General features: G+C 42.7%; 1 protein-coding gene across 3 annotated transcripts in view; it reads right to left on the bottom strand.

The window, feature by feature from the left end:
- PRTFDC1 (phosphoribosyl transferase domain containing 1) overlaps window positions 1-17,423 on the bottom strand; it is a 98,557-nt gene that overhangs the window by 22,481 nt on the left and 58,653 nt on the right. For all 3 annotated transcript variants that reach the window (XM_003930670.4, XM_010341232.3, XM_074404914.1), the window contains exon 4: window positions 2,583-2,648. In XM_003930670.4, coding sequence (XP_003930719.1) covers window positions 2,583-2,648 — 66 coding nt within the window. The remainder of the gene's footprint in view (window positions 1-2,582; window positions 2,649-17,423) is intronic.

The raw sequence follows: 17,423 nt of genomic DNA, 5'->3' as shown, positions 1-17,423 counted from the left end.
GCATTCACTTCCTCAGGCCCCCTGAATCTCTTTTTTTTCTCTTTTGAGACAGAGTTTCACCCTTGTTACCCAGGCTCTAATGCAATGGCATGATCTCAGCTCACTACAACCTCTGCCACCTGGGTTCAAGTGATTCTCCTGCCTCAGCCTCCTGAGTAGCTGGGACTACAGGCATGCACTACCATGCCCAGCTAATTTTGTATTTTTAGTAGAGACGGGGTTTCTCCATGTTTGTCAGGCTGGTCTCAAACTCCCGACCTCAGGTGTGTTCAGCCCACCTTGGCCCACCTCGGCCACCCAGAATGCCGGGATTACAGGCATGAGCCACCACACCCAGCCTCCCCTTGAATCTCTTGTAAGGAAGCCCTCCTGCCTCAGCAAAGAGGGTGCTCCTCCCTCACTCTGCACCTTTCTCGCCCACCTCTCAACTTAACAAGCTGGTGGGCGTGTCCTTGGGTGTGACCGGGGGGCTTATGTTTACCTTTTCCCTCTGCTTTGTCTTCTCTTCCCCAAAATTAATAGAGGACTTCTTTCTAATTTCTAAATAAGAGGATCGTCCAGTTGTTCAGTCACCAAATACTTATTCCAATTTGTTATGCACCAGACAGGGTCTCTGCCCACTTCATGCTGACTTCCTGGTCAGGGAGACAGGCAAATAAAAAATAAGCCCTAAGGTAAACACTGCAACTTGGGGAAAGGGCTCTAGTGGAAATAAGGTATAATATAAAGATTTTTTTAATCTAAAAATAATTTTTTTTAAGAGACAGAGTCTTGTTCTGTCGCCCAGGCTGGAGTGCAGTGGTGCGATCACAGCTCACTGCAGCCTTAACTCTGGGGCTCAAGTAATCCTCCCTCCTCAGCCTCCCCGGAGCTGGGGTTTATTTTTGTATTTTTAGTAGAGACAGGGTTTCACCACATTGGCCTGACAGGTCTTGAACTCCTGGCCTCAAATGATCTACCTGCCTCGGCCTCTGAAAATGCTGGGATTACAGGAATGAGCTACCGTGCCTGGCTGTCTATGTGCAAATTTCTTCTTGGCATTCATTGGAGAATCTTAGAGTTGTCACTTTGACAGACTCCATAGCAACAGCACAAGTAAGCTATTTCTTTTGTGAAATAAACCTTTAAGGCAATGTCCTACCATAAAATGCTAAAATGACGTATTATTTAAACACCACCCTGGAGTCAATAAAATTTACGAATTTCTGGAAATTACTTTGAGTATTTTAGCTTTCTAGGATGTCGTTTATACGCCAACGTAACGGTAACATCAAATGATGGCTTAGTGATGCATTAACATCAGCAAGTTATTTCTGATTTTTATGGAACACAATTTACTGCTAGACGGCCGTTTAACACTTAGGTCTACTATGCTGTCTTCAGAGTAGAGGAGAGTATGCTGTTTTGTAGTCAGAGTCTGAGGCGGGTGGATCACTTGAGGTTAGGAGTTTGAGACCAGCCTGGTCAACATGGTGAAACCCCGTCTCTACTAAAAATACAAAAATTAGCCAGGCATGGTGGTGCACACTTGTAATCCCAGCTACTCAGGAGGCTGAGGCAGGGGAATCTTTTGAAACCGGGAGGTGGAAGTTGCAGTGAGCTGAGATTGCACCACTGCAGTCCAGCCTGGGGACAGAGCAAGACTCTGTCTCAAAAAAAAAAAAAAAAAAAAAAAAAAAGAGTCCTTGGAGCCCTATAATGATCCTAAGATTATTCCACATATTTTTATTAAATGTGGCTGCTATTCTTTTTCCCTACCGGGGCATTGCATAACAATAACAACCACAAGAATGAGAGATGAAGCTTGTGTAATAGACTGATTCATTTTACTTAGAAAGCCGAAGCTGTTCAGGGATAAGACATACAAGCTAGGTCAGTACAGCTGAACAAAAACAAATTCCAGATTGCTTTTATTCACAGCAAACTTGCATTTCAAGTAACATTCCACAAACATCATATCCGTTAGGAAACAACCCGTCTTTCCAGTTTATTTATGTCAGAATCTAGACAGTCTTTTCACTTAATTATTAAGCACTGGCAGATTTGGAACTCCCAGTTAAAACTGGAGGTGTTCCTCCTATTATCTAATAGTTTACATTCTTCCTAATAGAAAAAAAAAGGCAAAGTGCTGAAATGCACTCTTAAGAAGTCATTTTCTCTTCCCTCCCCAAATTTTGTACATTTCAATGAACCTGTTTAAATGTCTTACTGAAGTGCCTAGGTGTGGAGGAGGGATGAGAGAAAAAAAGGCATAAATAAATAAAGGAGAATGCTTCCTTTTCAGAAGGTGCCTGGAAAGATGAGTAGAAAAGGATTAGAACAAGGTGGGCAAAGGGGTTTTCCTGTCTGAAATCAGATTGGAAGGAAGCGTGGAGAAGAAAGCTTTGGTCTGCATGGTGTCTTGGAAGCATTCTAAAGAGTGTTTTAGAAAGGGGAGATCATTAAAAGGATTCACACAGCCATCTGTATGAATTGGAAAACCCAGGAGCGTGTCTGAAATGTCCTGTGAGTGCTGACCTGAAATGCAGGTCACCAATGCCCCCAGACATCAATGCGGCCTGAGCACAGTTACATTAACAAACCTTTCCAGCCAGTGTTGAAAGATCATCGCCTCCGATTATCTGCATCTCACCCATGGATTGGTCATTCTGCAAAAAAGGAGAAAAAAACAGGGAGATGATTTTACCGCACAAGAAAACCTTTAAAGCACATTTTCCTGTCTACCCAGTTAGTGGCCGGAATGTGCCTTACAAGCATAGCACAAATAGCTAATAGGGATTCATGGTTGCCTATGGTTACCAAGAGCCATGCTCCTGCTCCTGCCCTTGAGACAAAGCTTTGTAATGGCTGGCGGGGAGAGACTGGGTGTGCAGCGGGAGTGGGAGAATGGAGAGAGGACAGACAAACCTAACGTGAAGCAAAACGCTCTGGAAGGTGCCTGAGCCGCTCCTGGAGCAGAGAGAATTGGAGAAGGCAGACATACAGAGCCCTGGGTGTGGGCCGAGTATGTCAGCTTTGCCAGCAAGCCCTGACTATAGGCCTGCAGTGGAGAACAGTCCGATTCTGCTTCCCAGAGAGCCTGGAGGCCTCCTCTACTCCCCACCAATGGAGACCCAGCCCTTCATCTGACATCCAGGGCAATTGGAACAGGCCATGAATCAAGAAGTGTTGCACTTAGACCTTCTGACAGGAATGATGAGGCCTCAGCCAGTTTCTGCAGTCCTAAGAATATGATGCTCAGAACTATATATATATATATATATATATACATACATACATACATGTATACAAATATATACATACAAAATATATGTATATATGTAAAAAATGTATATGCATATGTGTGTGCGCACACACACACATACACACACACACACACACACACACACACACACACATATATATATATATATATGTATTTTTTTTTTTTTTTTTTTGAGACAGGGTCTCACTATTGCCTAGGCTGGAGTACAGTGGTGTGCTCACAGCTCATTGCAGCCTCCATCTCCCAGGTTCAAGCAGTCCTTCAGCCTCAGCTTCCCAAGTAGCTGAGACTACAGACAGGCACGTGCCATAATGCCTGGCTGATTTTTTCCTTAGTTTATTTTTATTTTTAGTAGAGCAAAGGTCTTGCTGTATTGTCCAGACTGGCCTTGAACTCCCGAGCCCAAATGATCCTCCTGTCTTGGCCTCCCAAAGTGCTGGGATTACAGGGATGTGCCACCATGCCTGGCCTCAGAACCATATTTAGAAGACTTTTCATTCTAATCCTGTTAGAGTTTATGATGATACACTTTCATGATGTTTATATACAGCATATTATCCTGTCCTAATGAAACCTCACAAAACAAACAAACAAACAAAATGCATTGTTACAAAGTGACCATCATAATAGAATGGCACAGAGGCAAAACAAGAAAGAGAAGCAGCCACTTGTCTCCCAGCCTCGTTACAGACCCACATTAAAGGAACCAAAGCTGATATATTCAGGCAGTCTGCTTCATGACCAAGCAAGAATGCTGTGGTGTTGCAATCCCTTGATTCTAACAATAACCTTGGGGAGAAAAAGACAATATAGGCAACATATGTGCTGCATGCTGAACTAGGAAACATCTTTAGTTACTGCTGTGGACAGCTGTCACTTTTGCTAGCTCAGCACCTTCCTCCTTTATCCGGGCAAAGGGGCCCTTCCTCTTCCTGCGGGGGGAGTCCATTTCGCACAGTTCAGGTAGGGCCAGGCCCTCACAGTGCAGGCCAACCAGCTGGGCCTGAAGCTATAGCCAACCTCAGATCTTCCAGCTACTCAAGCCAATTCCCTTAGGAATTTTCTTGGGTTGGTTTGAATTGGACTCTCACTTGTAACTGAGTCTCTATCTAGAGGTACAATTACTTTGTTATGGAGTTGGTCATCTGGGAAGGGACAAAATAGCCAATCCACCAGTACGACAGTTTTACCAATGAGAAACTTTTTGTCTTTTTACCTTGCTGCTCAAACGAAAAAAAAAAAGACCTTAGTATTTTTAACTTTTTTTTTTTTTTTTTTAAGAGACATGGTCTCACTTGGTTGTCCAGGCTGGAGAGCAGTGGTAAAATCATAATTCACTGCTGCCTCAAACTCCTGGGCTCAAGCGATCTCCTGACTCAACCTCCCAAGTAGCTGGGACTACAGGTGGGCACCACTATGCCTGGCAAAGTATTGTTTTAACTTCTGCTTGGTAAAGTACTCACTCCTTACCGTGGATGGTTGGAGGGAGCACAGGCAGGCAGGGAGAGAGGCTGCACACACTAGCTCCTCCTGAAAATGACCCACCAAGTTAGATAAACCCAGTAATTTTCTTCTGATGGGAACTGATGTCAAAAGGAGAAAAATCAAAGGATATTCAGGATTTACAGATGTTTTGCTGTTTTTGTACATATATTATCAGGTATTCACAAGTAGTCATGACAGTGGTTAAGTACTTGTCAAAAATGTCAAAGGAGAAAGTTTTCTTGTCACTGCTAGAGGTGCTGAGATCAAGGAATTAGCATAGGAAGAATTTCTGCACATTAGACTTAAATATGTTGTTAATAGCAGCAGAAAAAATAAAACTTCAGCACTCCCAGGCAGCTGGGTTATACAGAATTGAATACAACTACTAAACCAGGGAGTTTAATGTAACCAATGAGATTTATACTCTGCCAGATCAGAATAAATTTCACAATAATTCTACTATTATCATCTTCATTCTATTGATTAAAACCAAAAAACATCAGAAAACTAAGTGTGCTAAAAGTCATAAAGTATGCTGCCAAGCAAGTGTTACTTAGGAAAGTCTTACTCCTTCCAAGTGTATAAACGTGTTTTTTTTTTTAATTTTTAATTGACCAAAAATTACCATATATATTTGATATGCTTAGGCTGTGTCCCCACCCAAATATCATCTTGAACTGCAGTTCTCATAATCCCCATGTGTCGTAGGAAACAACCCAGTGGGAGGTAACTGAATCATGGGGAAAATTACCTTCATCCTGTTCTTGTAATAACGAGTGAGTTCTTACGAGATCTGATGGTTTTATTAAGGGTTTTTTTCCCAGGCTTTGCTCTGCACTTCTTCCTGCCATCATGTGAAGAAGGACATGTTTGCCTCCCCTTCCACCATGATTGTAAGTTTCCTGAGGCTTCCCTAGCCCTGTGGAACTGTGAATCAATTAAGGCTCTTTCCTTTATAAATTACCCAGTCTCTGGTACATGTCATTATGAACAGTGTGAGAATGGACTAATACAATATTTATGGGGTACGATATGACAGTATGATATATTTTTACATTCTGGGATAATCAGATAAGGCTAATCAGCATATCCATCACTTCAGATTTTTATCATTTATTGTGTTTAGAACATTTAAAATCCTTTTTTAGCTATATCAAAATATACATTATTATTAATTATAGTCTCTGTGCTGTGCAATAGAACAACAGAACGTATTCCTCCTATCTACCTGTAGCTTTGCACCCATTGACCAGCCTCTCCCTTGTCCCCATTCTCTCCTGCTGCCCCCAGCCTCTGGTAAGCACTATTCTATTTTCTACTTCTATGAGTTCAACTTTTTAATATTACACATGTAAGTGCAATTATATGGTATTTATCACTCTGTGCCTGGCTTATTTCACTCAGCATGTTCTCTCAGTTCATTCATGTCTATATATGTTTTTAATATTAGATTTGTCCTTAGTTCATCTGGAATTTATATCTTCCAAGTGTGTATATTGTCAATGGTTCCAATATCATTTATTGAATCATTATTTTTCCCTACTGGTTTGAGACATCACTTTGATCTTATCTTTATTCTTATATGTAAGGGTCAATTTCTATATTTTTCTAATATATGATGTCTACTTCAACATTAATCTAACATGTCCAATTAATTAATCTAATCTATCTATTCCAACACCCAAATCATATTGCTATAATCAGTTGTTTCTTTTTTTTTTTCAAGAAACGGGGTCTTGCTCTGTCACCCAGGTTGGAGTGCAGTGATGTGATCACAGCTCATTGCATCCTTGAACTCCTGGCTGCCAGTGATCCTCCTGCCTTGGTCTCCCAAACTGCTAGGATTACAGGTGTGAGCCACTATGTCTGGACTTACCATAGCTTTTTAATATGTTTTAATATTTGGTATGGCAAATCCACTTTTCAGTTCTTTGTAAAAATTGTCTTGGGGCTGAGGGTGGTGACTTGTACCTGCAGAGGCAGGCAATTTTTGTTTTGTTTTTGTTTGTTTGTTTGTTTGTTTTTTTGATAGAAATATTGGTCTCACTGTGTTGCACAGGCTAGTCTCAAACTTCCAGGCTCAAGCAATCCTCCTGCCTCAGCCTCCAAATTTCTTTTTCATCTTTCCCCCAACCCTCGACCCTGACTCAGTCCCCCCAGGAAATGGCTTCTCCTTAGTCCTCCACTGGCACAAAGGAATCTAGAGCTCCTGGGTTTAAATACTGCAGAAAAATAAGCCCTTTATTTCCCACTGCGATGGGAAAGAAGATTAACTTAGAGGTACAGCTTCTCCAGTCAAAGGCTTTCAACCAATCTTGTTGTTTTCATTCCGTTCCTTCCTTATTCCACATTCTAAGAACCTAATCCTGAACCTTTCAGGAATTTTTGGCACAAACCCCCTACTTCTCATTGATATTGCCCTCCACAGGCATTTTGATGTTCACTTTCTCTATTCGGCTCAGTCAGTGGCCCTCCTTAATCAGGCACGTACCACCAAGCACGGCGAATTTTTTTTTTTTTTCAGTAGAGATTGGGTCTCATTATGTTGCTCAAGCTGGTCTCAAACTCCTAGGCTACAGTGATCCTCCTGCCTCAGCCTCCCCAGTTGCTGGGATTATAGGTGTAAATCATCCCACCAGACCTAACCATGATATTTTTTTAATGGTTCAAAGTCATCCTATATTTCTTGGATTGATGTTCGTGCGTTTTTAATGAATGTCACTGGTTTGAAGATAGATGAGCAATCTCAAATAAAATAGTATAAGTAAGATTAGTCCATTGTTTTATTTTCTTTTGCTACCTTTGTGTGTTTTTAAAGTGAAGTTATGCCAGCTTCATGTAATAAGTTGGTTTTTCTATGTGCTAGGAGATTCTGCATATAAATGGATTTAGCTGTTTTGCTAAGGTTCAGTAGAGGTCAAAATAAGTTTTATTTTATTTTTTATTTTATTTTTGAGACAGAGTCTTGCTCTGTTGCTGGAGTGCAGTGACAGGATCTTGGCTCACTGCAACCTCCACCTCCTGGGTTCGGGCGACTCTCTCACTTCAAGCTCCCGAGTAGCTGGGATTACAGGCGTGCACCACCATGATGGAGAAATTTTTGTACTATTAGTAGAGACAAGGTTTCGCCATGTTGGCCAGGCTGGTCTTGAACTCCTGGCCTCAAGCGATCTGCCTGCCTCAGCCTCCCAAAGTGCTGGGATTACAGGCTTGAGCCACTGCGCCTGGCCAGAATAGGTATTATTTCATGTCCAATTTGCAAATGAAGAAACAGAGACAATAAGAATGTAAGAAACTTTCACGAAAAGGGCTGGGCATGTTGGCTCACACCTATAATCCCAGCACTTTGGGAGGCTGAGGCGGGCGGATCATTTGAGGTCGAGAGTTCAAGACCAGCTGGCCAACATGGTAAAACCCCGTCTCTATTAAAAATACAAAAAGTAGCCAGGCATGGTGACACGTGTCTGCAATTCCAGCTACTTGAGAGGCTGAGGTGGAAGAATCCCTTGAATCTGGGAGGTGGGGGTTGTAGGCAGCCAAGATTGAGACACTGCACTTCAGCCTGGGTGACAGAGCAAGACACTATCTCAAAAAAAAAGAAAAAGAAAGAAAGAAACTTTCCAAAGAGGTGCTGCTAGTAAGTGAACAAGCCCGGTTCAATCCTAGATTTGCCTGACTCCAAAGCATTCTGGTGTAACCCCTGCCCCTCCCCAGTATTCCTGGGGGAAAGAAGCACACAGTAGGTGCTCCCTGGAGAGAAACACCAAGGGGTGCATGGTCTGGCTGCATCAGTGAAGTAAGAGGCATAAGCTGAAATGGCAGGGAGAAATCGAGACCTCGGTAGGAACGCTGGTGGCGGAAGATGCGTAGATTTATTTAAATAACGAAGGGAAACCTCTGACCTTTAGTCAGGCATCTTTGGAAGAACTGCTTTGGAAGTTATCTAGCTTAGGTGACCTGGTCTCTAGGTACTCCACAGAGCACGCAGAGATGGCGCGGTAGGGAGACCATTCCTCACCAGACAGACAATTTGGACTGCTTTGAGAACATTCAGGAAAAATCTGAGGAAGAATAGATATCCTGAATATCCTGTCCTTTTGAGGAACCAGAAGAGGAAAAATAAACAAATAAACAAGAGAACTACCCTCTACACCATTCATTTCAAGAGTTAGACCGCTACTTACTTCAAATCTCTACACAAAGGTTGTCTCAATATTCACCGCTCCCGACAGAGGCCCTAACTTTGCTTTTCCCCTTTTTTCATCCTAATCCTTCCTCTCAGCTATTCTCCTGTGTTCAGTGAGTTCACTGATACTCTATCAAATGGAGAGAGATGCAAAACAGAGTCAGAAGTGTTTCATTGTAAGAAGACTTAATGATCAAGCTAGAGCGCTCCTAATGAAAATGTTGCAAATGGCTCAAAATGAATTTTTTTTTTTTAAACTCTGAGCATTTGATAACAGCTCACATAATCAGGACAGGTGAATTGATTCCAGCCTTCCTGCCTTTCCAATCAGTGGTTGATGTGAGATGTGACTTGTAATTGGGTCCCTCAGTCTTTGAAGCTGCATGGAGCCAAAGTGGAAGATGATACACAACTGGGGTCAGAGAGGCTCTCGCACCTGTCCCTTCCTTCCACCAGAGCATCTCTATTTGTCTGGTTGTATATATATATATATATATATATATATAAACTTGTCTTTATATATACATATACATCTATATATATACATATACACATATATATATATATATACACAACCAGACAAATAGAGTTGTCTCTACTTTATATATATATATGAACCTCCTCTCTCTCTCTCTCTCTCTCTCTCTCTCTCTCTCTATATATATATATATATATATATATATATATATATATATACTTTTTTTTTTTTTGAGATGGGGTTTCACTCTTGTTTTCCAGGCTGGAGTGCAGTGGCATGATCTTGGCTCACCCGCAACCTCTGTCCTAGGATCAAGTGATTCTCCTGCTTTAGCCTCCCAAGTAACTGGGATTACAGGCACGCGCCACCATGCCCGGCTGATTTTTGTATTTTTAGTAGAGACGGGTTTGACGGGGTTTCACCATGTCAGCCAGGCTGGTCTCAAACTCCTGACCTCAGATGATCCACCCACCTCAGCCTCCCAAAGCGTTGGGCTTACAGGCATGAGCCACGATGTCTGGACGTATTTATGAATTCTAAAGAAGACACTGAGGAGGAAATGTTCTGCTACTAAAAAACCTAGTTTTAAAACGATTAGGTTGGTGCAGAAGTAACTGTGGTTTTTGCCTTTTTTCAACTGGCAAGAACCGCAGTTACTTCTGCACCAACCTAATATTATGTTAATGTTTTTATCCCTTGAAATTGACTTACCTTCTTCTCAGTTTCCTGTTCATTTAAATACCCGTTTACTGCTAAGATTGTTTTTGTGGAGAACTCACACTTGCACTCTCTGTGGGGTGAGAAGGGAGAAGGGAAATGTGGAGACCAAGCGAACAGGCAGCTGGTGTCCCACAGATTCAGGGACCAGGCTGCCTGGGTTCCGGCCACAAATCCGCTTTTGGTCACTGACTTTGACGAAGTTACCTAATCTTTCAGCGCTTCAGTTTCCCTATGCATAAAAAGAGGATATTCAGAGTTCCTACTTCATAGGAGTATAGGGAGGATTAAATGAATTTGTATATATTAAACACTTAGAAAAGTCCCTGGCATTTTATAATAAATAGTACGTAAAGTATGCTCTATCTTCTTGACATCTGCCTTTAGTAATTTTTTCTTTTCTTTTTTTGAGACAGAGTCTTGCGCTGCTGCCCAGGCTGGAGTGCATTGGCATGAACTCAGCTCACTGCAACCTCTGTCTCCTGGGTTCGAGTGATTCTCCTGCCTCAGCCTCCCAAGTAGCTGGGATTACAGGCTACTAAGGCCGGCTAAATTTTTTTATTTTTTATTATTTTTAGTAGAGATAAGGTTTCACCATGTCTTTAGTCTTGCCTTTATTCTTTTTTTTTTTTTTTTTGTGACGGAGTTTCGCTCGTTACCCAGGCTGGCGTGCAATGGCGCGATCTCTGCTCACCGCAACCTCCGCCTCCTGGGTTCAGGCAATTCTCCTGCCTCAGCCTCCTGAGTAGCTGGGATTATAGGCACGCGCCACCATGCCCAGCTAATTTTTTTGGTATTTTTAGTAGAGACGGGGTTTCACCATGTTGACCAGGTTGGTCTCGATCTCTCAACCTTGTGATCCACCCGCCTTGGCCTCCCAAAGTGCTGGGATTACAGGCTTGAGCCACTGCGCCCGGCCGCCTTTATTCTTAAGAAACATACACATCTGTGTGAATTTCCTAACACTGGTTTTGTGATTTATTCTTTGTTCATTCATGTAGCAGATGACACATACATGTAAGCCATATGCTCTGTGGTTAGGGTTCACTGAGGTGGACTGACCCATGAGGCACATGGTTAAGAAGGACTGCTATCTCTCTGGGGCCTGTACTCATTTGTGTGTTTCTCTGGGGTTTCTCAGTAAACCCCCAGTTCCCATGCTGCAGCATCTGATGTTTACACTGAGCCATTGCATGGGCAGAATTTCCATCATTCTACTTTGCTGTTTTCTCCCTTCGTTCCTTCCTTCCTTCCTTCCTTCCCTCCCTCCTTCCTTCTTTCTGAGACAGAGCCTCACCCTGTCACCCAGGTAGGAAAACAGTGGTGCAGTCATGGCTTACTGCAGCCTCAAACTCTTGGGCTCAAGAAATCTCCCATTTCAGCTTTCCAAGTAGCTAGGACTACAGATGTGCACCATCACACCTAGCTAATTTTATTATTATTTTTAGAGATGGGATCTTACTGTGTTGCCCAGGCTGGTCTCAAATTCCTGGCCTCAAGTGATCCTCCTGCCTTGGCCTCTCAAAGCACCTGGCCCCACTTTGCTGTTTTCATTGTTTTTCTCAATGGACAGCGGTCACCTGGAGATCATGCTCTAACCCACTTTTGTACTTATTGGTTCTCACTGGATCCATGTCGGTTATTCTAGAGAGCTGTTACTTACAGTCTGTGGGGCATGGAGTGATCCTGAAACTGCTTTGCAGGATGAAGATAGAAGGTCTGTAGTAGAACATGAGCATGGAGTTCCTGATATTTTTCCAGGTCTGGCTGCATTTTTATCTTGGGGATCAGGAGATACCCCAACTCCTTTCTATAAATTCCCCATTTTAGCTTGTGGGAATTTAAAAAAGAATTCGCTGTAAGCAAAAGAACCTCAATGATCACTCTAGTTTACAAGGAAAGTCAATACTCCACAAATTTTGGTAAACATTAAGTACCAATTCCTTGCAACCCCTCTCAGCATGGCCAGTGAAAACCATTGTTCTGCACTGAGGGTCCTAGAGTTCTGGGTACAGGACATGCAGTTTGGTTCTTGGTCTTGGCTGGGCGTGGCTCATACCATACTGCTCCACCTCTCTTCACGTGAGTAATTCTTATTCTTTTTTCAAGGCTCAGTTTGTGGGGCACGGTGGCTCACGCCTATAATCCCAGCACTTTTGGAGGCTGAGGCAGGCAGATCACCTGAGGTCGGGAGTTTGAGACCATCCTGGCTCACATGGTGAAACTCTGCCTCTACTAAAAATACAAAAATTAGCCAGGTGTCTTGGCACTTGCCTGTAATCCTAGGTATTCGGAAAGGTGAGCCACGAGAATTGCTTGAACCCGGGAGGCAGAGGTTGCAGTGAGCCATAATCTCACCACTGCACTCCAGCCTAGTCCACAGAGAGAGAATCTGTCTCAAAAAAAAAAAAAAAAAAAAAAAAAAGAAAGAAAGAAAAGAAAAAGAAAGAGACTGAGGCATCACATCTCTTCTAGGAAGTTTTCCTGGACTCCCCTGGCTTCCTCTACGTGGGTGCCCCAATAATACTATGCATATCTGGATGTTCACAAAGCACAGCTGACTGAAATTGTCTATGAACGTAGCAATTGCGGATGGAATGAACATTCTTTCAGCACAGCAGCCAATTTCCATCCTAATTGTACCCCCAGTAGGTGGCACGTTGTAGCATTCAGCGTTTGTTGAGCCAGACTGAAGCTTGTGAGTATGCATGGTAGCTGTACTTTTAATGCTTCTCCCTCACACACTTTAGCCACTAAATGTTGGCAAGCAACACTTCCTCTGCTATGTCTGACTGATTCCCACCCAAGCTACATTTCTTTATTCTCATTACTATTATTTTATTATCTCAGTTCCTGAAGAGCTCCTCAATATATACTTTTAATTTTTATTTATTTATATATTTTTAGAGATGGGGTGGTCTCAGACTCTTGGACTCAGGTGGTCCTCCCACCTCAGCCTCCCAAGTAGCTGGGACTACAGGTGTGTGCCACTATGCCCCACATCCTCAAAACATTAAAAAAGAAAAACCTAAATGCAAAAAGCCATGTGAATTCTGAACATTCGAAATATAAAAATATGAATTCTTGATGTTTTAATACCAGTAGTTCATTGGATAGTGAGTAAAGGATACACTTTTCAAGTAAAACTAGCAATTTTAGCCAGGAAAAAAATTTTTTATATATATATATATAAAAAACATATATACACAAATATGTTTATATATAAACATATATAATTTTATATCTAAAAATATTTATATATAAACATATACATAATGCAAATTAAATATGAGTATATAATAATTATAAATAATATAAATATTACATATATGTTCACTTGTATGATTTAGTTCATTTGAAAGTATACATCCATCTTGCATTTCCTGACTTTGGTGTGTCTAACTCTGGAAACATGATGTGACTTTCTTCCAAGCCAAAATGGCTTTTTGTCTAATGACAATGATTTATCACTCTATTGTGATTTATCTACTCCACCCAGTTTCCAAGAGGGGTCCTGGTTAGCTAAGAGTTATCCCCACTGCACAGAGAAAGGCGCTTTTCTTTATGAGAAATAAAGGGAGGATGGGTCAGAAGAAGGGACGCTATGATGGGAAGAAGGTACAGGCTAGGGGGAAGAAAGGCCACTACCAAAGAGGAAAAAGGGGAGGGGAGAAGGGAATGGATCTTTACTTCACTTTAGTTATAGATAACCCCGGGAAAGAGGAAGCTCAGTTTAAAAACAGATTCAGCCACGTTGCTTTACATGAACTTTGTTTGAAACCTTGAAGCAGGATATCCTTCTGTTTTGAACCGTGGTATGGACTTCTTGTTTTGATTTAAATTATGTTTTTAAATCATGAAGCAGAAGGACAAACACACGGAGCCTCTCGACACATCTGAATGACCCCAAAGACTCCACCAATGTTTATGTTTTAAAATGTGGTTGCTGATATCCTAGTGGTGATCATTTCTTAACAGATCATTTTCTTTTTCTTTTTTTCACTCTCTCTTTTTTAAGACAGAGTCTTGTTCTGTTTCCCACGCTGGAGTGCAGTGGTGCGATCTTGGCTCACCGCAACCTCCGCCATCGGGTTCGAGCAATTCTCCTGCCTTAGGCTCCCGAGTAGCTGAGACTATAGCCCTGTGCCACCACGCCTAGCTAATTTTTGTGTATTTTTATATTTTAGTAGAGACGGGGTTTTGCCACATAGTCCAGGCTGGTTTAGGACTCCTAACCTAGTTGATCCAGCAGCCTTGGCCTCCCCACGTGCTGGGATTAAAGGTGTAGGTCACCATGCCTGGCTAAGAGACCATTTTCTCCACACAGTTGAAGAAAAAAAAGAAGAAGGTTTAGACTTATCACTTAAAAAATAATTAAATGAAAAAGATTGTTCAACAGTAACAACATCTTAAATCAGCTCTCATGAAACTGTTTTAAGATTGCCAGGGGGTTGCCATGGTGTTCAGGAAGGACCCAGGGAGAGAAGTGGCGGCAGATTCCGTGCCATGGAGCCATGGAAACTTTCAGAACACTCACCCACCTTCTGGCATTTGACTGAATCTATCTTCATTCCCACCCTACCGTATTTGGGCCCCAAAAGTTGAGCTTGGTGTGTCACTTCTCACCTCAAAATATTTCTGAAGATTCCCATGCCTGGAAAGTCTGATTTTGTCATAACAATGGGCAGAGCCACCCACAGAGCCAGGCAAGAGGAGCCCTGTGTATCACAAGTACCAAAACACAAAGACATTTATTGTTGCTGTTTTTCTTTTTGGCCTTATAAAGAAGGTTTTCTTTGGAAAGTTCTGTAACAGATTGAGCTCATGGAATTATTCAAGAGGACATGCGTGCTGAAGTAGGCCTCCCCTCCTCTTTGCAGAGTAGAGTTTGTGTCGGGAGAGCAGTGGTGGAGAAAAGACCAGCCTACCCAGGGAAACAGGCAAAGAGAAGGGATGTTTTCCAGTTGACCACACTAAATCACCCAGGTACGTGTCTCAGCAGGACGGGACTCCCCAGATAATGATGCTCCCTTCAGCCCCTTGCCTCAGAAGGTATAGTCTTGGAAGCATCTGAGTTGGAAAAGAGGGGCATGGAGGAGAAGGACCCAGGTGCCCCGGAGCTCCGAAGAGCTTCCTGGGTGAGTCCCATCCAGCGTGCAGGAAGGTCCTGTCCCCACCTGGGAGCCCTGTCTTCAGCTCACACCCAGCCTTCCCCAGCAGATACCGTGGTCTGCGCAGGCTTGCAGCCTGTAGGGATAAGCCTGGCTCCTTTAGTCAGTCTCCAGGTCAAGGGAAAACCTAAACTTGGCCATGAACAAAGCTATCAAGTTTCAAAACCTCAACTATTTTGGCATAGCGTATGGGGATCTGCCATTGTACTCCTGTCCTGGGCCCCATAAATATTAGGGGAGCCATCAGTAAGCCTGACTCTCAGAATCATCTATTGAGCATTTAAATTTACCAAATGCCTGGCACACTGGTAAGCACGTTACTTCCATGAATCCCAACACAATCCTATGAGGTAGGATCCAGCAATCATACTCCTTAATATTTAACCAAATGAGTTGAAAACTATGTCTGCAATAAATTACCTAGATGTTTATAGCAGCTTTATTTATTTATTTATTTTGAGACGGAGTCTTGCTCTGTTACCCATGCTGGAGTGCAGTGGCACGATCTTGGCTCACAGCAACCTCCACCTCCCAGGTTCAAGTGATTCTCTTGCCTCAGCCTCCTTAGTAGCTGGGATTACAGGTGTATGCCATCATGGCAGGCTAGTTTTTGTATTTTTAGTAGAGACGAGGTTTCACCACCTTAGCCAGGCTGGTCTCGAACTCCTGACCTCCAGTGATCTGCCTGCCTCGGTCTCCCAAGCAGTCATGAGCCACACTGCTCCTGGCCAACAGCTTTATTTGTAATTGCTAAACTGGAAGCAGCCCAGAGGTCCTTCAGCAGGTGAATGGATGAATCAACTGTGATGCATCCATGCAATGAATTATTATTCAGTGCAAATAAGAGCTATCAAGCCATAAAAAGACATGAAGAAAACTTAAATGCATATTACCAAGTGAAAAAAGCCAATCTGAAAGGCCACATACTGTAAGATTCCAACTAAATGACATTCTAGAAAAGGCAAAACTATGGAGATGGTAAAAAGATCAGTCATTGACAGGGGTTAGGTGGGAGGCAGGGCTAAAGAGGCAAAGCAGGATTTTCAGGGCAGTGAAACTATCTTTCTTATACTACCAGTACATCCATATCATCATACAGATCTAAACTCATAGAACGTACATCACCAAGAGTGAACCCTAATGTAAATTAGGAACTTTGGGTGATAATGATGTGTTAATGCAGGTTTTATTATAACAAATGTTCAACTCTGGCAGGGGTTGTTGATAAGGGAGGGAGGCTATTTGGGGCTTTCTGGAATCGTGTACCTCCCAGACAGCTTTGCTGTGAAGCTAAAGCTACTCCAAAAAATAAAGTCTATTTTAAAAACAAATCTTGTGAGGCAGGTAACAGGTACTGTTATCACCCCAATTTAAGTGATCTTCTTAAGTAACTTTGCCTAAGGTCCCACAGCTGGGAAGTGATGTTGCTGGAGCTAGGATGGAGATTTAACACATGACTCCATCTTGCTTCAAAGCCTCCATCGGATCAACAGGTTCGGCAGCTTCTCTACTGGCCTGTTCGCAATGTACCTTTCATGGGTAATCCAGTGTGCTCTATTACACAGGGATCGCTTGCGCAGATTGCGATTCTCTGTATCTGGGGTGGGGCCTGAGAGTCTGCGTTTCCTTCCTTTTTTTCCCCTTACACTTGGGGTCTTACTATGTTGCCCAAGCTGGAGTGTAATGGTGCTATCATAGCTTGCTGCAGCCTTGAACTCCTGGGCTCGTGATCCTTCTGCCTCAGCCTCCAGAGTAGCTAGGATTGCAGGTACATGCTGCCATGCCCAGCTAATTTTTTATGCATTTCTAACCAGCTCCCAGGGGATGGGGGTGCTGCAGGTCCACAGGCCACCCTTTGAGTAGCCAGGGTCTAGGTTTTACCCACACTAACCTGTGGGCTAAGTCTAATGCGTACCCTGCTTTTTACCATCTTTGTATTTTAGATCTTTGTATCTTCTCTATACTCCCTCTGATTTGGTTTGGCTGTGTCCCCACCTAAATCTTATCTTGAACTGTCATTCCCATAATCCCCACGTGTCATGGGAGGCACCTGGTGAGGGGGGTAATTGAATCACGGTGTCGATTACCTCCATGTTGTTCTCGTGATAGTGAGTTCTCACG

This window comes from Saimiri boliviensis, chromosome 8 (genome assembly GCF_048565385.1).
Source record: "Saimiri boliviensis isolate mSaiBol1 chromosome 8, mSaiBol1.pri, whole genome shotgun sequence".
In the NCBI taxonomy this organism is placed as follows: Eukaryota; Metazoa; Chordata; class Mammalia; order Primates; family Cebidae; genus Saimiri; species Saimiri boliviensis.
Note: the sequence above shows the minus strand (reverse complement) of the source record. Positions and strands in the feature narration are given on the sequence as shown.